The sequence below is a fragment of the Xiphophorus couchianus genome, chromosome 20 (assembly GCF_001444195.1).
Source record: "Xiphophorus couchianus chromosome 20, X_couchianus-1.0, whole genome shotgun sequence".
NCBI classification, from domain to species: Eukaryota; Metazoa; Chordata; class Actinopteri; order Cyprinodontiformes; family Poeciliidae; genus Xiphophorus; species Xiphophorus couchianus.
In genome coordinates this window covers 12923682-12946686 of record NC_040247.1, presented here as the reverse complement: position 1 = coordinate 12946686, position 23005 = coordinate 12923682, and the positions used below count along the sequence as shown (strand labels likewise).

General features: G+C 39.3%; 1 protein-coding gene across 2 annotated transcripts; it reads right to left on the bottom strand.

Annotated features, from left to right (window-relative positions):
- Window positions 1-302: 302 nt before the first annotated feature.
- On the bottom strand, window positions 303-21105 carry prdm2b (PR domain containing 2, with ZNF domain b). 2 transcript variants are annotated; one of them, XM_028002772.1, is made up of 7 exons: window positions 17767-17896; window positions 16464-16567; window positions 15945-16097; window positions 13210-13327; window positions 7859-7963; window positions 3362-7746; window positions 303-1748 (listed from the first exon to the last, which is right to left on the bottom strand). In XM_028002772.1, exons 1-7 carry the CDS (start codon window positions 17879-17881, stop codon window positions 1731-1733), a joined length of 4998 nt encoding a protein of 1665 aa, XP_027858573.1. In that variant the 5' UTR covers window positions 17882-17896; the 3' UTR covers window positions 303-1730. The 2 variants fall into 2 exon arrangements, with proteins under 2 accessions (XP_027858573.1, XP_027858572.1); XM_028002771.1 differs by lacking the exon at window positions 303-1748 and adding an exon at window positions 20840-21105 and having other exon boundaries at window positions 2648-7746; window positions 17767-17889.
- Between the last annotated feature and the right edge of the window lie 1900 nt (window positions 21106-23005).

The following is a 23005-nucleotide window of genomic DNA, read 5'->3' as shown; positions in this document are numbered from 1 at the left end:
CAGCAGGTGAAATTGATTGTCAATCAGTGTTGCTTCCTAAGTGGACAGTTTGATTTCACAGAAGTTTGATTTACTTGGAGTTATATTTTGTTGTTTAAGTGTTCCCTTTATTTTTTTGAGCAGTGTATATAGATTAAGAATCAGCCATAAACAGAAACCAAGATTTATGACCACAAATAAAACACACAAAAATGTATATTAGTCCATAAATCATGAGAATTGATGTAGTGTACATAGTAAGTAAATGTAAAGACAGAAACATCCATCACAGAGTCTAATTAAAACCAAAAGCTGCACACAAATTGAAAAACTTTTTTTATTCATAATTTCAATTACAGCAATGTCTTACTTGAGGTCATTTGGGATTTTTGTCTTTGTTCATCCTTAAATACATAATGTTAATGCTGAGAGGAAAAACATAATTTTCATGAAAATATAAATTAACTTTAATTCCTAATTAAATGTCCAAATAATTTCCAGTAACATGCTACAAGTTTTTAAGCACTGCTTGGGTTTGTTACTTGTTTTATCTGTGGTACATGTAGGCATGATTATAATCTAAAAGGGGCTGAGCATCGAAAACCCAAAAAATACAAATGTTTCCATTCACAAGACAAACTCAAACATACTCCAGGAAAATATAAAAAATTCTGTCCTCCCAGCTATTAGTGTGGCTCTTCAGTCAACGTAATGTCTACAGACATCTTGCTGAACGCATCTTTTATGCTACGAAGTATAAAAATTTGCATTTTTTATGCATTTAAATACTTCAACTTAGACACCAGTTCAGAAATTCTTCTGCAGAATTTGCACTTAAGATTAGTTTTGCGTGACGTTTTAGGCAAACCAGAACACACTCCGTCACACACACATCCTGCTGACCCGGCTTAAAGTTTTGGCAGTTTGTTTTAAAGTGCTGTAGGAACATTGGGCTGCTTGAATGACGGATAGACGGATACTTTAAAGGAGATCACAACATCTTTCCCGTCGGGAATCACCTGCTAACGTCAGATGAAGTGGAAAACACGACACATTTGAGATGTAGACATGAAGGAAGAGCGGTCTGGCTGCACGTACGACCACAATACCTACCACACGCTTACACTGTGTTCCTGAGGACCATTTGATGCAGAACAACATCGTTTGCTGCCATTTCCCCACAACAAAAAATAGCCAATGAGATATATTCTACAATATAGCGGCTACAAAAACATACATACTTAGCAAATCATGTTTAAACTTAAGTACTGCCCACAGGGAGATGCGTTAGGACCGGTTCAACCTAGTTTTACCTCTACTCAGCTCATGCATTAGGAGAATCAAAAACCTAAACAATTCAAAGAGGGGGGGGAAAAAATAAACGAAATAGAGAATTCACCCTATCTGACACATGATTGCCATTTGCAATAGATCAGCTTACAAAAAACAAAGCCCTAATCTTACTGTTTTGGGTCAAGTATGACACAAATTGTTCATATAATGTCACCATAATCTACAGTTTCCATTTTTTTTTGCAAGGCTGGCAGAATTCAAGGCTCAGTTTAGTCCATAAGATAAGTGGAAGATACAGAGAGTTCCCTCCTTTAGTCCAGCAAAGGCAGCTGAGATAGGCAGAGCTGGATTGGATGGATCAAAACCATCACGGTCCTCAGTGCCTTGGTGAGTCCGGAGGATTTGCCTGATAGGTGGATTCTGGAGTCCACAGAGAAACCCGACGCGGTCGTCATGGCTTACTTCATCGGCAACTCCTGCAACAAAAAAAAAAACAAAAACACAGCAATGACACCTCAGAGCTGCATGATCAAACATTCAATCAATGTTTTCCATCTTTCAATATGTAATTTGACATACCATTTTCAAGTAATACCACAATAACGGCACAATAATGCAAGTTTGTTCTCTCAAATACCAATAATTTAATTTTGTAAAGAACAATTCAATCTGAAACTGGAAGACATGTCAGTTTAAAAAAACAAACAAAAAAATCCTACAACCAAAACATAAATCAAATGGAATATGAAGTCTCTGTAAATAAAACTGCCTTTCAAAACATATCAGAATAAGAATCATCGACCCATTTTTAATTTATCAAGCGATTAATGCTGCCAGTCTTAGCCAGGATTTTCTTGCAAAAGAGATTTTTAATCTCAGTGGCATTTTTCTGGTGAAATAAAGGCTAATAATAACAATGATAATTGATATATTGCTTATTGTTAATGTTATTTATTTTAACCCGCTTGCCTAAAAAAAAATCCTGTAATAGTAACATTAGGCTTATAATAAAGGACTTTAAGAAAAAAATCTATCCAGAGCTGTATGTGTTACAGGGTTTTATTTTAGCAATATTATAGATGTGAAGTGTGTCAAAATGTATGTATTCTTCAAATTTGTTTTGTTTAATCAATAAGTTATTTTCTCCTACTTTAAGTTCTGTTACTCTGCTCTTGGCAGTTGGTGGTTACCGTAGCAACCAGTAACTGACAGCTCCTCCCCCTTTTTCTGTTGCCTTCAGTAACTGTGGTATTTATTACAATCAGCTCCTCGTTTTCTTTACAAGTATTAGATTTTAACATATATTTTAGACAAAATTAATTATATTCAGGGTTTTGTACACAATTTTGCCATGTTTTGTTTATGTTTTTATCCGTTTTAATTAATGGTGTGTGTTTTAGACGGCAATTCTGGTTGAGGTTAACTGCTATTGCTCTGCAGTTTGTTTAGGGTAATTTATTGTATTTTATTTAATGTATAAGGACAGAAACTTTTTTTGTTCTGTTATGGATGTTTTAATTTTTGATATAAAGTTTCAGTTATCAATTGTGTGTTAGTTTTTCAATGTTCCGTGTGTGATTTTATTTCCTGTACTAAAAATATATATTCATTGTAATTTATGTTAAAGATTAAATTAGTTATGTGGAATAATTATGTACATTTTGTTAAAAACCACTACATAATCACAGTTAGCCCCCTTTTTTCTGTTGCCGTCTGCAATTGTGGGGCAGAAGATGATAGACTGATTTTAAACACAAACTTGATTTTCTCTCGTTATAATAAATACTGTGAACCTGAGTGTGTCTGTTGTGAAGTCAACCTACTACACCTGAGACGAACAAGGAAGGGTTACTTACGTAAAGGCTCTATGTGAAAAAAAAAGAAGTCAATATTTCAATATAAATGTAGGGCAGTGGCTTAAATATGTCAGCGGACGGCTCACAGTAACAGAAGCCAAAGTATGTTGCTCATTAGAGGACATACTACACCAATAGCCAGAACCCAAAGAACAAATATAACATCTTGGTGACTTCTGCTGATATATTTAAGCCACTGCTCTACATAAACATACTAACGTGACATCGTTTACCTGGGGGTCTTTCGTCTCTTGCAGCGGTTGCTCCTCAGTCTTCACCTCAGCAGGAGGAGCAGCGTTGGCCATCTGTGAGCTCCTGGTGACCGGACCCCCGGCTCGGTCCCTCTTTCTGAGCGAGACACGCTCCTCTTTCTTCAGCTGTGCTGGCAGCGCTGTTGGTGGCGGTTTGACCACTGCTGATCTCTTAGTCGCTGGCTTTTTGCCCGTACGCTGCGTTCTCATGGTTGGCCGTTGTGCTGTGTCACTGGGAGTGTCAGGAGGAGGCGGAGGGGGAGGTAGAGCCGCAGCTTGGCCCTTTTTGGGTTTTTTGCGGGCGGAAATAGGTGCAGAGAGCGCGGCAGGCCTTTTTAATCGACCCACTGCAGAAGGAGGCTTTCCTTTGCTCACCTCAGTGGATTCAGGCTCTGCTGCAGTTAAACTTCGCGCTCTTCTCTTTCCCGCAGGTTTAGTTTGTGACTCTGTCTGCACATCGTCTTCTGGAAGTCTCTTCCTATTTGTGTTCTTATCCACTAAAGAAACAGCCTCTTTTTTCACCTCTGCCAACCCTTTCTTGCCCTTTTTAGTGACGGCAGGTTTCATGGGGCAGCTGATGACCATGTGTTTATGCAGACTAGCCGTGTAGGTGAACTCCCGGCTGCAGTGGGGGCAGACGTTGGACAGCGGCACGTCTTCAGATTTGACCACCACCTTCTTTGCAGTACTGACGGTTCTATGTTTCTGCGAGATCGCCTTCTGGACCAGCTGGTTCTTTTTCTTACTCAGGGCGCTCATTTTCGTTTTAGCAGTTTCCTGATTGAAGTTGAGTTTCTTTGGATGCCCCATCCGACGGAACGCACTCTGACCTGCGACGGCGGCGGCCTCCGGTGCAGCCTCAGCTGTTGTGGTGGGCAACACCATGCCATTGGGGCTCTTCACAATTTGCTTTAGGGGAATCGGGTTTTTCTTGGGAGTATAACGCTTCTTGTCGCTGGCGTTGGCACACACCAGTATGTGCTTGTGCAGCTCGGGCATGTTGTCAAAGCTGTTGCCGCATTTGGTGCAGCGGATGGCAGTGGTGAAGGTTTGCGGTATGTTGTGGGTAGTGAAGTTTGTAGCAGAGGCCACAGAACCAGTGTGAGAGCGGCTGTGGTAGGGGAAAGGTGGTGGTTTGAAACTGGGATAGTGTTGATTGATGCCAAGTCGAACGTCGGGACCTTTAGGCTTCGCTCCCTCGGAAGCCATGATCTTTATTGTAGTGTACAGCTCCTCGTTGGGGTCCTCTGTGTTATTCCCATTCACATCGGCCTCCTCTTTTGCCGACACGTCATTTTTATTGGGCGTTCCTGGCACTGGTGTTGAGGGAGCGCTCTCCTCTTTGGCTCTGGACGGGTCAGTGTAATTCTGCGGCCTCAGCTTGCCGCTCTCTACAGTAGTATGCGTGCATGACTCGTTGGGGTGAAGGTCCTTTTGGTGCTGCTGGAGGTTACAGAGAAAGGCAAACTCTTTGGAACAGACGGAGCACAGGAAGATGCGACCCACCCCATGCAGCGCCGTGCGGTGGGCCAGAACGGCCGCTTCGTCACCAAACAGCTGGACGCAAAATTCGCATTTGAAGGGCCAGTCAGCAGCGTGATCTGTGATGTGGCTGCTGAGCTCTTTGATGGAGTCGAACGGCTCCTCGCACACATTGCACACGAAGGTCTTGCAGTATGTGGAGTCCGCTTCCTCTGCCTCCCGGATTTCAGTGGACAGTTTATCGAGAGCAGCAGGTGGAAGCGAGGAGTCGTGAGGTGAGTGGTTTACAGCAGACAAGTCGTCTTCACAGTGAAGAGGCTCTTCTTTCACTTTTATCTGTGGGGGAGATTGCAAAGCAGCTGATGGAGACGACCTGTTTGATGCAACAGGAGGAGATTTGGAAGATGATGGCAATTCTGGTTGAGGGGAAAGAGCAGCAAAATTGGCTTTCAAAGATATTTCTGTTTCTTCAACCTGGGTTAAGCTGCCGTTTGTTAGACTGTTACATACTGCAGAAAAAGAAACATCAACATTTTTAGCCAGATCTTCTGTTTTAGGTCCAGGTGGACTTGATGCTACCGACTGATTGGGGGGACTTTGGAGTGGAGTGCTTGGGTAATCTTGTGGCTCAGAAATGTAACTCTCCTCTTCATCCTTGTTTTCCTCCGATGAGAAGTTTTCAATAGAATCTGACAGATGCTTGGGTTCATCAGCTTTTGGAGACATTTTTGGCGAGAGGACCGGGAGGGGCGAATCCGAAGGCTGCGGCGAGCCGGGGAGAGTCGGAGGAGACGGTATAGTGGGCAGAATGGGAGGAGGTGGCGTCGGAGACGTTACGCTAGAAGAGCTGGGCGAGGAGGGGTTTATAGTGACTGGAGTCAGGGAGGGTGGAGACGGGTGAGCAGAATCCGAAGCAACATTTGGCGACTGAGTACGAAAACAACTTAGGGTTGTCAGGGTTGAAGGCCCCTCCTCTCCTGGCAACGTTAGACCAACGTACTCGTTCATTAGCACCTTTTCCAACATGCTCGTGTTTGGCTTTTTCTTCTTTACCAGCGGCTGTGGCGCTGGCCCGCCTTTTAAATCGGATTCTGTGGTGACTTTCCGGTTTACACTTAAATCCAGAGCCGAGTCTCCAGTCGCCTGGTTTGGGCCGTCGCTTCGCTTGCAGACAGAGCTGGACAGATCCAAGGGCTGCTGGTTGCAGGAACTCCCCCCGCCGCTGGAGGAGGCGTGGCTTCCGGAGGAGCTTGGAGAATCCTCATCTTCTTCATCTAGGAGGCTTTCAGGAGGCGGCACACTATGGCTTTCCAGCTTTGGCACCTTGAGGGCGTTTCCGCTCGCTGCTTCTGCTTTACAGCTTTCAGTTTTGACAGTCGGACTGAGCTGTGGGGATGAAGGCGGAGAACCGGTCCTCCTTTTGTACTTTCCTGAAGCGCCTGGAAGTGTGGCCAGTCTGTGGCTCTCGGTAATGAGGGCTATTGTTGATTTTTGGAAGTCTTGCGTCTGAAGGAGCTGTTTGAGTTTAGGGGAGAGATAAATGGTTTTCTCCCTCTGAAGTGCTGATGAATCCTGCTGGAAAAGTCCTCCTACCAACAGGTTGGATGAGGACGACGTGGAGGATGAAGGCGAAGGGGCAGTTTCCGTCTCAACTTTCAGGCTGGTGACGAGGGGAGGAGTTGATGTTCTTCTTTTTGCTGCAGGCTGCTCATTACTGGTGATGGGCTTTGTGGCGTTCGTTCTCGCCTCCACCTTCAGTGCTTGACTAATCTGATTTGGGCTGATGATGACCGTGTCCAGGCCAAACAAAGCCGCCGACCTCGTGTCCACTTCTATCACCTCACAGCTGCTTGCCGTGCTCGTTGACACAATCTTGCCATCAATGTAGAAGCTGAGGTTCTCCGAGATGTTTTTGGATATGTCGATGGCGTAATCGTCTTTGTCTGCCTCGTCCTCCGTGTCGGCACTGGGCATGTAGACTAGAGGAGGGCTGGCACTCGGGGACTCGCCCGGCTGCTGCGCTGACGCCTCCTGCAGCAGCATGCCTTTCCTACGAACTCCCTTCGGCAACAGGTGGCGCTCATGTATTCTGCGTTGGTGCCTGCGCATGTTGGTGTGTGTGCCGAAAGCTTTGTTGCAGTACTTGCAGGGATGAAGCTCCTTTGACTCCCCGTTCTCATCAAACATCGACGGACGATCGGTGTGGGGTCCCAACTCTTTCCTCTGCATGTCAAACTGGGTCCCTATGGCTATGAGCTGACTGGTTGGACTGGTGCAGTCAGGACTTGAATCAGTCTGCCCTGCAGGACTGAGGAGGCCGCCAACTCCAGCCAGGGAGCCGGGCATCTTCTTGGATCCGTTTTCATGCCGTCTTTCATGCCGCCGGCGCCCAACTTGTGAGCTGAAAGGTTTATTGCAGTATCGGCACTTAAAGACTTGTGCTTGTTGGTTGCTGATGCCATGAACGTGTATATGGCGCTCCAGACCCTGTCTGGAGGAGAAGTGGCGCTCACAGTGGTCGCAGGGATAGGATTCTCCTTGGAGGTCTTCCTCCAGCTCCCCGTCGGGATCCTGCTCAGGGTCTCCACCCCGCTGAGCTAGCAGGAGGTTCTCCTGTGGATCCTTATGGCTTTCTCCACTGCCAGATAGCAACGAGCTCGACTGCTCGGATAATTGCTTTGAGGTTTGGTGCTGCATTTCACAACCGTCATCGCCATTCTCTTCTTCCTCGTCCTCCTCTTCTTCTTCATCTTCCTCATAGTTTCCCCTGTCCACCCCTGATGCGGACGTGTCCTGCAAATGCTTGTGGTTGGTGCTTCCTAAAGGACGGGCTTCATGGAGTTCCTGAGAGGTCCCTGATGGTCTCTCACCCTCCTCCTTATCACCTAAGTAAAATAAATGAAAATTGTGCTCCCTTAGTAAACAAATTTTGAATTAATGAGCCAAAGTAGACCTTTAATTACCAAACATTTGTTTAATTAATGAATAAATACTCACCTTCTTCCCCTTCCCACATTTCCCTGACAGTAGTTTTGGCTCCACTTGTTTTCTTGAATCCGCCCAAACCAGCCTGTCTGGCTTTCTCCACCAACCTTCTTCTAGCTGAAACACACACGCCACTCCGTATTAGTCATATTCACAACAAAGTTTTACAAGGAAAAGGCTTCAATTATGTTGACAGATGTACTAAAGAAAATAGTTTTACAGGGAAATTTTTTATTTACCAATAAATTATAATAACCAAAAAGCTCAAGTTTCACTGCAAGCACAATAATAGCATGAAATGTCAATGAACCTCTATGAACACATTTAAATCTGCAACTATGGATGTGTGATATAGACTTTAAAATTATTTTGGTACAGAGTATATTTATTTAACTTTACCACTGCACAGTCAGAACTTCAGAAAAACAAAATACATATCCAAAAATAAAACTTTACTTTACAAACATAGAACTGTGCTGCTTAGCAGAACGCTCACTGCATTTTATCATATTTTGACATGTAGATTGAATCATTTACTGACGTTGTCATGGAAACCAAGCTCGGATAGTAAAAGTAACGCTCCCAATCACACTGCCATTTCTCAGTATTATCACAGGATGAATCATTTTTATTATAACGATGTGAGCACGACCCCATTTCTAAGCTGCAGTCTATTTCAGAATGACACCAGAAGTTAGTGTTTGACCAGATCAGCTCTTCACTTTATTAATAGTTAAATCACTGAATGCATTATGAAGAACCTTGATCTAAGAATCATTTTAAGATGACAGCATCAGAGATACATTGTCTCCACCTTTTCCTCACTTCACCAGGTCAACAACATCAGAAACCAACCACAGGATTTACAGGATTTACAGTCTTGTGATTACTTTGATTATAGATTGTAATGTCTATATTTGTCCTAATTAAAATCAATGAGTCAGTGATCACTTTATTCCCTCTATGCTTTGTGTGCAAGAACTCTGTTTTTAGAACCAGCAAACATTTTACCACTCATTTTCAAGTCTGTGAATTTCATCCTGATGCGACTCCAGGAAAATATTTAAGTGTCACACACTATTGCTGAGAATTGTGATGAAGATCTCAATTATGATTATACTTTCTTTAACCATACATAGTGTCGCTGTCATCGATATCTGATATCGCTGATATCTGATATTAATGTTGCTGTTGTGGCCAATAAGCGATATTTACTGTTATATTATCCTACCTATGCTTTTGTCCTGCATCACAAAACTAATACTACATAAGCAGCCCATCCCCACATACAAACAGCAACAAGATGGAAATAAACAGTCTGATATTATGATGTCCACTGTAATTAAATATATCCTACAGATGTACTCTCTGATGTCATATATATTCCCATGTTAAATTAAGTTAAATCATTGCTTTTTAGAAGTTCTTTCCTCCTTTGGTCAAGCCTAATTAACAAATCTTAACTAAACAAAAAATGTTTTAAAAAAGTTAAAAATAATGGATGTGAACAGGATTATTCTATATTAAACAACAGTTGTTGTTTTTTCCCCTAAAATAAGAGATTTCACAAATCAAAACTGTGTTTTTAAGAACATACATTTAGTTTGAAGACTTTCCATTTATTAGATTTTAAACTACAGCTGAGAGATACTTTATTTATTTTAATAAAAATACCAGATTCCTTAAAGGTTGTGAAACATCCCTTTCATAAAATGCCAAGTTGATTTAAAACTTCAGAGCTGTCCACTTATGGACTGTATTGGTATTTACATAACAATTACTGTCTGTTTTTTTTTCATTTCAACACCACTCCACAACATTTTATCTTTCTCATCTCCATTAGATGTTTTTACGCTTATGAAACCAACCATGACTGGAGTTTGTTATCTGTTGTGTCTCAGACGTTTCAGTAAAGGTTCAGTGTGTGTTAATGGTGAGAAATGACGCAGCGCACCATGGCGGTCCCTGTGAGTACCGGTCCAAACACGGCCTGCAGCTATGCAGTGTTTGTGTTTAAGATGCTCGTGCAATGCAGTGGTGCTACAACTGAAGATGAGCTCCGTTTTAAACAAACAATCTGAATTCAACGTACTGGAGACACTGGAAATTATTCTGTCTAAACGCTTTTTCAGAGTGCTACTCCACACATTTTTAAATTGCGCAGCTAAACTCCGGCTTAAATTTGTGATTTGTCATAAAATGCTAAAGGAAACCAGATGTCTCATCTTAAACGGTGCAATATTTAGCCTCAATTAAAGAGAGTGCATCTTTAATTTGAGCTCATGCTGAAAACTTCTAAAAAAGTTGTTTTTCCAGAAACAAGGCGATCCCAGAGCAAACTGTCTGCCCCCACTCCCAACATCCTGTTTCTCAGTTTGAGGTTTCATTTGGGCTCCTTTAATGAAGGCTCCTTTCATCATCTCCTTCTTCTGCAATTGTTTAATCACACTTAAGAACAGAGTGAGCAGCAGCAACTATTTGCCAAAAGGTGTGTGATGACAGCATATGTCGAGAGAAAACACTTTTCTGCAACCTTAGACCAACATTAAGATGAAAATCTCCTGGCATTTAGTTTTGTTTTGATCTTAAACCAATTTTGTTTTAAAAGCATAACATAATTATTTAATAGTTGTTTTGTCGAACTTGCAGCTAAACAGGTTGAGGTCTAAGGCCTAAATTTATATAATTATGTTTTTTACCTCCTTATGTGTATTATTAGACCTGCATTAGATCTGTACTATATAGAGTCATGAATGTCAACTTAAAAAACCAAACATTTCTGTAAAAGTATAAATAATAATTACTGATATGGCAATTAATAATCATCAAAAATAAATGTTCCTTTCCGTTTAAATATGCAAAGCAGTACATTGGTGGAAAAATGTATGACATCACAGTAGTTCACTTCACAGAGTGTTTTGCCTGCAGGGGCTTTACAGAAACACAACCCTGTAAGACAGAAGCATCAAAAACAAGTCCTGGTCCGTAAACTCAAAGGATAATTATTCTACTTTAGAGCTACGAAACGTAGAAATATCAGAAGCAAACATGGGAAACGATCATCTTGTTCAACTAGATAAACAATTTTTAAAATCCTTGTAGCCACACCTAACACACAAACAGGAAGTGAATACCAGGTATCTTGAACTGCACTGAGAAAAATCATTATTTATAGGATGATGTTCTGTTTTGATTCAACTTTTTTAGTGAATTTATGTCAAACTTATGTTTGGCTGCTTAACAGTAAGGCGGAACAAAGATGTTTTTCACTAAGGTAAAGCTAAAAAAGAAAATGTCCTCTTCTGGCAAAAAAATAAAATAAAACCTGCCAATGTGTGTGGACCACAATATGTCAAACTTACTTAGCAAAACCTCTTAGCTTCAGCTGTGACACATTGTTTTTTTCTCTGTGTTTGAACCAAATGCAGCTGGTGTCTGATTATCTGTGGATATTTTAGCATTCCTTTTATCCTTTGTGTAAAGCATTAACTAGAAGTGACTTCCCATGGTCACACAACATGTTGAGGGAAAATTAACAGCAGATGGACTTGAGCTTGGATAGCATGAAATTTGGTTTCCTAGGAGTAATGTTTAGCTACATCACTGCAGAGTACTTAAACACATCAATAAATTATGGAAAGAAAAAAGAAAGACTGTATGACCAGTGTAAGCCATTTTGGTGGCAAAGTTTAAACATTCTGGTGCAAATATGGTTGACAATACTGGTGAAAACTGGTGTAAAGATTACATCTAAATCCTTAAAGAATTTTAATATTTTTTAAAAGTGCTCATTCAACTGCGCTCACCATAGAGCTTTTAAAAATCTCCATAGGGTTGCCGGTTTGTTTGGTCTCCAAGCTGCCTCTACCAGACATTTCCCCAGATTTCCTCCTCTTCACTATGTCATTGAAATCCTCACATTTTGAAGCCAAATTCAGGCTGGAGACTTTTACTATTGCTACTTTTATTGAACTCGGTGTTCCAAACGCACGGCTGTCATTCTTAAGCGACTTTCGGCTGCATTCTAGATTTATTTTCCCCCCCCCCGATTGCATACTTCTCAATTTCAGTCAACAAAATTCAAAGAACTGAACACAAGTGGGAGGAGAGAGAAAAAAAAATCACAATTTAACATCATCACAGATAAGATTAACACTCACTTTTACAAACTATCATCTTAACGCTTCTTTGATAAGCATGGCCTTGAATGCGTCAGGAATAAAATGATAACAAAATAAAGGAGTCTGAAAAGAAGAGATTAGATCACTTAACTTTCAGTCTCAATGTTTCCTTTTCATAGGAGATAAAGCAGGATTTGTCTTGCCATATATCTCATTACAACAGAGTCAAGGCTCCTGTTAGCTGCAGGGCTAATGTGACTGGAATAATCTAATGATATAGAACATGTTATAAGTAAAGCTTGACAGCTCTAGCTTTCTTCTCCGAGTTAACTCACTGCTTTACTTTATGGAAATGCATGTTCAAAGTTCATACTTGTGAACGTAGGAGCACATGACAGCCATGTTGGATGTGTTGACACTAATCTGGGAGAGGAGTTAACAACATAACCCGTGTGTTTTCATTAGCCATGATTGAGTTTCTTAAATAAATTATTTAAAACTGTTGTGAAGCAGATGTCAAAAGAAACATACATTTGTGGCGCTTTGTTTGAGTGGACCGATTTGAATCCACTGCTTTAACAGCAACTAAATGAAAATATTAGAGATGAATTTCGTAGATTTTGACTGAATTATCAGTGGCTTCATCCACCCTGTATCCCATCTGCTCCTCCGCACCGAGATCTCCGTGCGTCCAGACTAGCCGTTTTTAGCCTCATGCTAGCTTTCAACGCATATTAAACTGCAACAACTCGATGAATCTGTGTTTATCCACCGCAACCACGGTCAGAGCCGACCCGAACACGCCGCACAGCCTCTGTATTTTAAGGCTGCAACCAAATACTTGAGCCCAAACGAGGCTACGGTCGGGATAAGGAAGCTGGCTCGTTAGCTAACTTGCTAGGCCATCATCAAGTAGAGAGGCTCGGGCGATGGATGAACTCAAGGAAGGTCACATCCTCAACAACGTTGGGTCCAGGGGAAGAAAAACCAGCTCGGAAACTCCCTAAACACCTAGATACCACAATCCAACCCACTCTGCTGGGGTATTACAGCCAAATTAAGCAGCATTAACGAGTTTTAGGTGAGGTGTGAAAGTAGAGAAAAGCCCCATACATCTCGCACGTTAGCTTCCTTTTAGTAATAGCCAGCTAGCTCGTCAGTTACAACTTGGACCGAGTCGCGGAGGAAGCAACACGCAGAGTGAACTCATGCTTTCAGCGTGGGTCGGTGTTAAGGCCTCACCTCGTTTCGACCTGGGTGAGCTCCTTCTGCTGGCTCTTTCTTCTTCCAGCGCAGCTGTTATCTCGGGGTTGTCTTCCACTGTGTACCACACCAGCAGCTCTTCTCCTGGCCGGATAGGCTGCAACGATGTGAGATGAGCCCGGCAGCCAATCAGAGGGCGGCTTGCTGGGAGGCAGCGCTCGGGTATTTGGACTACTGTGCATCTAATCTGTCTTATAACGCTGGTGGAGCAGGGTTATTAACAGAGCTGGGCACACCACCCAAAAATTATACACTCAAGCAGGAGTAGCAGGACTTCCGCATAGATTTTACTCAAGTAAAAGTAAAACGTGTTTGTTGGAAACACTACTTATGTACCAGAGTTGGTGGGCAGAGTACCCAAAAGTTGTACTTTAAAGTAGAACTACTTAAATATATTTTTTTATTAAAGTAAAGTAAAAAGAAATTACTCAAGAGTAAAATGTATTTGGTAAAAGGTCTACTCAAGTACCGAGTAACTGATCAAATTATCAATCATTAACAATTATATTATCAGGTGGACAAAATTATAAAATTAAGTGGAAATTTTGGTATTTTTAAGGAATAAAATTGAAGTAATTCATATTAGTAACAAAAAAATAATACTAATTAACTAAACATTAGTTAATTAGTATTTTTGCCTGAATTAGCAAAATCAGGCAAAAATAATGTTTCTCCCAATCTGTTTCTTATGAAGCTTTAATAAAAACTGCCGGCATGTGTCTGTGGCTGGTGAATTTTTGGTTAAAACATGTTTGTTTTTCATTCAGTGGGTAGAGAGTCCAGAAATTTTACTCAAGTAACAGTAGCAATACTTCATAATAAAATTACTCAAGTAAAAGCAAAAAGTACAGCGTAGTAAAATACTCCTATAAGTAAATTAAAAAAAAAGTTATTCAAGAAAATGTAATTAAGTAAATGTAACTAGTGACAACCCATCTCTGGTAGTTAGACGTTCATTAGTTTCATATTGAAAGAATTTGATTTGGAAAATAAAAAAGTTCATCTGATTTTGTTATTTTGTTATTATGTCATGTTTTCATTTTGGTCCTTTAAAATCCCACAATATCCACATAACTTTATATTTTGATCTGATTGATTTTTAAATATTAAATTACGATTTGTTCAGTCCTTGAGTATCCTATTTACCAAATACCTTTTTACTCTTGAGTAATTTCTTGGATGGATATTTTTTGCCTTTACTTGAGTAAAAAAAAAAAAAAACAATCAGCCTCATAGGTGATGCATCTTGTAAAAATCTTAACTACTTTACAACCTAATTAACATTTATGCTGCTTGGAGCTGAAGCACAACATCGAGGTTTAATTTTATGAGAATTAATTTGACACTTTTTTTCTTAACCCTAACATGGGAAGGAAAATAATATCTTTAAAATTGTCTTTACGTAAAAATTCTAAAAATATAAATTTCACTGAAATTAAATTTAAAACAGTACTCAGATTAGTTTATAATATTTCTGACAAGGGTTTGAATTTATTGTTTAGAGTCAATTTCTTCTGGTCTCTGTTGCATCATCAATGTCTGATCCATTTTCTAAAGCCGAAGTGTGAATGATGGCCTCTAAAATCTGGGAGGATCCATCAGGGTGATGAAGCTTTACTGTGTCGTTAGCAGCTGACAAGATAAAGCTGTGAAAGAAAATAGGACCAAAATGTGGAGGTAATTTTTCATATCACAGCTTCAACTGAAACAAAATCAGCAGCTTTACCAACTAAATTAGACAAAGCTTTTGACATGTGAACTCGTCACATGTGGTACTGACTCCACCTGCTTCACATGTGAAGCATGAAAGTTTTTACCTGAGACTATCAGTGACTGAGGATTTACAATCACTAACAGAAAAAAAAGAGGAAATGATAGAAGAACAGGCATCAGAGGATATCAGTGGTGGCATCTAAAATTGAGCCATAGGAAGTTACAGGAGCAGCTAATATTTTTCAACCAGCTGAGACCAGAAAATTTGACTCATCTACAGAGTATCAAAAGTGCTAAACTAAACAGTCCAATTTTTGCTTATAATTATTGTTCTCCAGGTCAAATGTGACCAGGATTATTCTGTTTTACAGCACACAAGCTTTATTGCTGCTGAAAAAAAGCATTCAGTAAAGATGAATCCTTGCTACATTCTTGATGGTTATGCAGGAGGCTCCACTTCTGCTTTTCAAAGATGTACGATTGTGTGATTGCGCATTGAGATGGGGGTTGTGGTCAGCAGCATCTTATTTGGTTTTAAATGGACAGCTTATTCTGAAATGAGCTCCAAGCAGGCGGAACTGAGCCGCATTATCTCATTATCTAAGAATTATTTTGATCTTAAAACATAATAAACACAGTTTATACAGCCCATAGACCTATCCTACCCTCTTCAAGGAAGCATTATGGGTCACCTGTATTTAAAACTTAGTGTATGTAAACTTGTGGGATTGAAAAAAAGGAAAAAATATCTCTCTCATTATGCTTGTATTTAATAAATAAAAATTGTTTTGGTAATCCTAAAAAGCAACGGGAAGATTTAGACAGTGTAGCTATGTAAATAAGTTGTGGTTTAAGTTGTATTTTAGTGTGTTAATTCAGTACAAACTAAACTATGACTTCATTTAACAAGATGTCTGCTTTCCAAAAACCAACCCAGACCAACCAGTTCATCAATCTACAGCGTAGCGGGTCACATGTCCAGAGGTCGGTATTTAACTTACCCTCAAAACTTTGTAGTAAATGGCTCTGTTGATCTCCAGTGGAAACAGATTCTGCTCCTCACTGGAACGAGCCCAGTTCACGTACCGGAGCCAGTTCCCCTTCAGCGGGTCTGTGGCATCGATGCACATCCATCCCCGAGCCGGGAAATAGACCTGCAGCGCACCATCGAGACGACCGGGTCAGAACATGAGCCGCCAGGCTGCGTGACGCAACGTTTAGGGAAAAACGCTTGAAAACTGGAAGCTGAGATATTATTTATGACATTAACCACAAGTACACTGCAAAAACACAAAGTGTTTGGTCTAGTTTTTAGGACGAATATCTTAGAAGAGTTGAAATAAAATAAAACTAACTTAAAGATAACCTTTCAGAAAGATACAGAGGATTGTTTTAAGTCAATAATTCCTTAATATATATGAAAAAGTGTCGCTTTATTTATTGTTTCCCAGACTGTGACTCAGTGAAGGTTTTCAGACTGTTTTGTTTTCCATGTGAAAATAAATTATTGTGCTACACACCTCCCACATGTAAACATTACTGGTGACCTGTGACCTCTTCTTCTTCTCTCCAATAAATGGACCAAACCGTTTCCCCTTTGGGATCACTTTGGTGGCCCAAACACCTAAAAATACAAAAATAGATTATTACTAATAATAACATCTTTACAGCACTAATTCATTTTGATTTATCTGCTATTCTGTAATCTAATTTCTGTTTTTATTTTTTATTTTTAACTTAGTAAACACAGTTTAGTTGCACCAAACTAGACTAATCTTTTTAAATCGGCTTTTGCTTAAATTTGTTTGTTGTAATTTTTATATTGAAATGTGCCACATAGAGTTTTACTGACTTACCACGAAAGATGATTTAGGAGTTAATGCATGTTTATCTATCAAGTTAGGACAAATTAATGTTTTGGGTTTTTGCTACATTTCAGTTTATAGATGTGTAAACTCAATTAACAAACAATTTATTCTTTGTTCAAAGAATAATATTTACTTTTTACCCTTTTCAAGAGAGAAAAAACATAAAAGCTCCTAAAACCTGCAGGTTTTATATTTTCCATTACATTCATTCAATAAGCAATGAGCTAGCAAGGTATATACTACTTTTTCTCCTTTTTTGTATCCGTCTGCAACCTGTGCTTTTCCAACTCTTTTGCTGCACTTCTACCAAATGGAACTAAGAGAGGAACGTAAAAGATTACAATTCAGTTCCATTTATTGGCCTTTTATTTCTAAAATAAAACTTCTAAGTAGGTGTTTCGACTCTGGCCACTTTTATTTGGTAGGAGAGGGAGCAAAAATGGGTTCTGGGATAATAAAAGCATGCAGATCCTTGCACTAACTTTATATTTACTAGATATAAAAGTTAAGCTCAAAACTGTTACTGGATTACCATGATCATTTAATTTAACCACTGTGTTTATTTTGGCTGGCAGTAACGTTTACAGTTTGGAGTGACCAGACTTGAGCCTGACAGAATCTGTGGAGGGACAAAACATTAGGATGAGAAAGATTTTATTGCTGTAATGCCAATGCAGATGTTTTTTTTTTATTTGTTATTATGAAGGATTTAAATAAATAATATAAATAAATGTAAATAAATTCCAAACATAAACTTCTTATTCAAATTTAAAATACAAAGTTGCCATATTTATGAAAAATTCTGGTAAATTTTGACAAAATCTGTTTCTCATTTGATTATTTTTGACGTATTTAACATTTACAATAACAACTTGTACTGTAATGCAGCCATCAAATAGCAGCTATAGAATTGCTGATCTTAGCTATAAAAACATGCGAGAGCAGAAAAACTCACCGATGCGACTCGGATTTACAGCCGACGGTCCCAGATTCAGATACTCTGGCAAGCCGCTCCACACCTGAGCAGGAATTTCCTCCAGACTCTCCACTGACTCTCCGGAAAAAGCCATGATCCACACTAAGTGACGCAAACAGTGGAGGAAAGAAAAAAAACAACGCACTGAAAGTTACTCAAGTTATCAGAAAAACTTCAGTTTTTAAAATGTTTCGTCGTCACATCAGCTGCAACAAGAAATATGAAAAATGGGTGAATTCATCGTTTTTCTAACAAACTTGAAGTTTGATGCCACATTTATCAGACTTTCACTTTATTTTGTAAAGATCATGTTTAACATCAGGAACAAAATTCCACTAGTTTTGATCATTTACATCTAAAACTCAATATTTATGCCCGCCGCATAAAAAGAAACATTACCTTTTTCTCAGCATTGAGTAAGTTGTTCCTAAATTTAAGCATTTTAGGAAAGCCTAGAAAGATGTCATGGCTTTTTAAACTTTTTTAATATGTTATTTCACAACAAAGGCAAGACAATAAATCAATTGTGTCTTTTTCTGCTGACTTCCACACAATAACAGTATATACTCTGATAAACAAATGTTCAATGTCAATAGATAATATATCTGATAAAATATTGAATATTCAATATATAGACCATATGCTGATCTGAAATCCAGAACCGCACAGCATTTTGGGAGATGTAGGCAGAGGAAAGGCTTTAGCTTTTCAAGGTAAGATAAGTAAGATTGGTGGCTTCAACTTACTCACTCACTCTTTGGTTACCTAGCAACAACCTGCTGAGTAACTGGCACAGCAGCAGTTTAATGTTTCACCACTGTGACTCAGAACTGCTGGGAAAAAAAAGACTTTGAATTTAAACTGTTGATCAAACAGGAAATGTCACGCCACCAGTTTGTCAGTATTTCAGATATTTAAAACAAAAACTAATCAATAATTATATGAAATGATTAGATTGTTTTTCAGCCATATTGTCCAGTCCTATTCATAACATTTGAATTAAATGGGCTGCATTTTAAGGAAACACCTCAAGCACTTGTTTTCTGAAACATCATAAAATAAAATAAAAAATAAAAAGATATTCAAGAAGTGAAACTCATCCAAGTGCTTCTCTCTACTCTGGCTCCCTGTAGCTCAGAGAATATACTTTAAAATACTGCTGTTGGTTTATAAATCGCTGAACAGATACTGAAAGTACTGAATGTACCACGATACATTAAAGGTCTGCTGTTGTTGTGTCAACCTTCCAGAAAAGTCACAGTTCTGGTTCTGGAGGCCAGAACCAGAACCAAACATGGAGAAGCACCATTCAGCTTCTATGCACCACAAACCTGAAACAAACTTACAGAAAACTGCAAAACAGCCGAAACACTGAGTTCCTTTAAATCAAGAATCAGAACCAGGGTCCTAAAAAGGCTCAACAACCATAAAGAAGGCTGGTTCTGTTCTGGTTCTGTTGTGGAGACGACCAGATCCACTGGAGATGATGGTTCAAAGGAAGATTTTCACATAAAATCAAATGATTCTGGACAATCATGACCATCCGCTCCATGAAACTAGAAAAACAGAATCAGAGGCTTCTTCTAATTGGCTGTAATACAGACTGCTACAGGAGATTTTTACTACCTACATCCATCAGCTGCTACAATAAAGTTTTAATTAAATGAGCTACAACAACTTTAATTTCCCTTTGGGATCAATAAAGTACTTTTGAATTTAATTAAGTTTAAACGCCATCTGTTTAGAGTTACCTTTGGTTTCTAGTAACTATGCAAAGTGATCAATACATTTGATGTGGATTTTATTGAGGATTTTGATGATCCCATTTGACAAAATGTAATGTTTGTTGATTGTTTCATAATTATTGACTGTACAGTATGATGTTTTTATGGTGTAAAGCACTTTGAGCTGCTTTATTGCTGAAATGTGATACACAAACAAACTTAACTCAAATCTGCTTTAAACTTGTTCACAATTTTTACTGTTTGTTTTCATGATGCCGTTTGTTCACAAAGGTTCTCCAACAAACCTCAGACTTTCACAGAACAGCCGGATTTATTAAATTACATACAGGAGGTTTTAATTAGTTGCATCTGAGTAAGTAATAAAAATCATTCACGGTGACAATTATGCAGTGCTTCCTGTTGCTCTGTCACATAAAATCCAAATAACAAGAAAAAATAAGAAAAATTCAAAGTAGATGAAGAATGTCACAAAATGTTACAAAAAAATAATTTTAAAAGTGTTTTTTTTGTAAGAATGATTCAAATTTCCTCCCCATTTTCTTAATTCTTGCTCCCTCGTCTTAGATCTCCATCCAGGAACATAAATATGTTTTCTTCCTCCAAACTGGGAGGAAAGCTGATTGTTGAGGACAACAATAAGAGGTGGGCTGGGCTCTCACGCTCATCACCTTCATTAAATATGAATCCATCCCACACGGTCCCAGCGCAGACACCCTAACCAGTCTGACCTGACATAAACATCAGGAAATCCACCATGGAAACCAGCAGGAAAATGACAGCAGAGACGAACATTATTCTCTTTGTCTCCATCTGACTGGATCAGCTTCGCCTTGTTTTGTTTTTTAGCTGATTCCTGCTAATAAAATGCATCAACTTTTTATTGGCCAGCCCATTCACGTTAATTAATTCATTCATTTATTTATTTATTTTACTGAAGTTGCGATCGGACATCTTTAAACCTCCCTCCGTAGCTGAAGTTCAATCAACAAACCTTTTTTTTTTTTTGCACCGCCTCTGCGCGTACAGCGGAGTGCGCAAAGCGGATTTTCACAGCGTTTCTCTACATAAAAGTTGAATAAAAGAGGTTATTTAAAAGGTCCAGAGCAGCAGCGGCTGAAGGATGTAGTTTATTGTTACCCCTGGCTGTATGCAAGCCGTCCTCTCCCCTATTCTCTCTCCCCCCCCCCCGATCCTGCTGCTGCTGCTCCGGAGTAAGGTGGTTCGCTGAGGCTTTTTCTGCCCCCATGTTCCCTCCCGTAAGGTGGTTTTTGGGGAGCGGGGTGTAGGATACTCGGAGCCGCACTTACCTGCGTTTGTCTGGGACCTGAGGCTTGGGGTTTTAATGCTCTACCTGCTTTCCATCTGCTGAAAATGGCGGATGGAGGCTTGAGTCGGGAGGCTTTTCACTGGAGTCCGGATCGTGGTGTGGTGGAGTTGGGAGAGGCAGCCTGTCAGAGCCGATGGTGGAGCTGCGAGGCTCAGGTCAGACCCGGAAGGGCGAGAAAAGGCAGCTTTTCTAGGAGGCTGTTTTCCTCCTGCAGGTCCGGTCCACTCTGCAGCCCCACAGCCAGAAACCAGGCCAATTAAGTAGATTCATCTGTGAGCATAATGGGCCTGTAGGATGGTGCCATCTGTGCGTCCATGAATAGCCGAGACGAACTCAAGAAAAGGAGGAACAGAGATGTTTAACTTGGAAAAGCAACAGGAAATTCACCTTTCTTTGCATTTAGTTAACATTTTTAGACAAATACGGGCTGAAAATAACAAGTTATTGTCATCTCCAGGACTGGTTGATCTTAAAATTTTAATATAAAACATTAAAAAAAGAAGGTGGTAAGTAATTAAACTAAGTTTATTTTAAGGATTAGAGTTGGTCTATGAAAGCTCATTGGACTATATTCAACACAATTTAAGTTTTTAAAAAAATATTTCAACTCAGATTTTTTTCTAGCTACTATCTATAATAATATTTACTGATTTCCTTATTGAGTAACTACAGCAATTAATTTTTCTCTGCACTTCAAAAACAGAAAAATCTTACCAAGCATTTTTGTTTTTGTCTAGTTTCAAATGCAAATATGTCATTACGCTTTAAATAGGACAAAACGTGTTTCAGCAGACAGAGGAGCTTGTTTTAAGCAAATAATTCTTGAATATTGATTTTGAAAATATTGTAGATCCACTGCAAGATTATTTCACTTAAAACAAAACATTTTCTGCATGTTATAGAGAATAATCTGCCAGTGGATCTAGTACTTTTAAAAATCAAAATTCAAGAATTATTTACTTTAGCAAACTCCTCTAGCTTGATAAAGTTACTTGTAAGTTAGTTTTGACTTATTTTAAGTGTACAAAGATATTTACAAAAGAAACTAGACAAAAAAATGCTGTAAGATTTTCTGTTTTTGCAGTGCAAAGAAAAACAAATGAATGTTGTAACTCAAACTGATACGGGAGACGTCTGGTGAAGACGGATAAATGTTGTTAGACCTCAGACATAATAGCCAGAAAAATACTCCAGATGTTTTTAGATTGTTTACTTATGTATGAACCCTGAACAGGAGTATCTGGTTTATATCGACATTTTTAGATTCTGTTTCTGCTTTTGTTCTTTTCTTTGGTTTGTTATTTGTTTGTATTTCCTTTTAATTCATGTAAAGCACTTTTATTTGCCTTGTTGCTGAAAATGTGCTATATAAATTACCTTACCTGGACCTGACCTTGGTTCAGGTTCTGGACCTGACCTTGGTTCAGGTCCAGGCCCGGCGTCGTTTTGTTTGACCGTTCTCCCAGTGCATGCTGGGTTTTCTCTGGGTACTCCAGCTTCCTACAGCTCTCCAAAAACACGACTGCTGGGTTAATTGGTTTCTCCAAACTGCCCTCCGACATGAGTGTGTTCCTGTGTGTCCGTCAGCGTCACAGAGGTCAAATGTCAGCCTAACAATGACGTATCTGGACTGTGGCAGGGAGCGAATCCACTCATGCATGGGGAGAACATGGAGAAAAACCAGAGAGGGGGTTTAAATCTTTCTGCTGCAAGGAAAAATATTGTTAGTGTTATAAAGAAATGTGTGTTTAATCATTACATCTGTAATTTCTGTTTAGGGGTGTCCAAAGTGTGGACCGAGGGCCATTTGTGGCCCCCTTAATGATTTTATGTGGCCCCCGATTGCAATTCTGCAATGAGGCAAAGCTGGTTGATGTGCTTCTTTTCTCACAAAAAAACAACAAAATAAAAATAAAAAATGTTTCGGTGTTAGTGGTAGAGCAAGCTAACATTCGGGTTTCTGCATTTATCTTATTTTTGCAATAAATAAAACCACAGAAAAACAAAATAAACAACTCAAAAGAACAGTGCTGTCATATAATTTATGTTTTGGAGCTACAATCATCTATGGATCACTTTTTTTTTTTTTTTTTTTTACAAATATCTGTCAGTTTTGTTCATTTCAAACCATTTAAAATTCAATATT

Coding starts and splice junctions, on each gene's coding strand:
- prdm2b (XM_028002771.1), bottom strand. CDS start 17,881: ATGGCTTTTTCCGGAGAGTCAGTGGAGAGTCTGGAGGAAATTCCTGCT. Junction 16,098..16,463: donor GTAATGTTTACATGTGGGAG/GTGTGTAGCACA, acceptor GGTGCGCTGCAG/GTCTATTTCCCGGCTCGGGG. Junction 7,747..7,858: donor AATGTGGGAAGGGGAAGAAG/GTGAGTATTTAT, acceptor TATTTTACTTAG/GTGATAAGGAGGAGGGTGAG.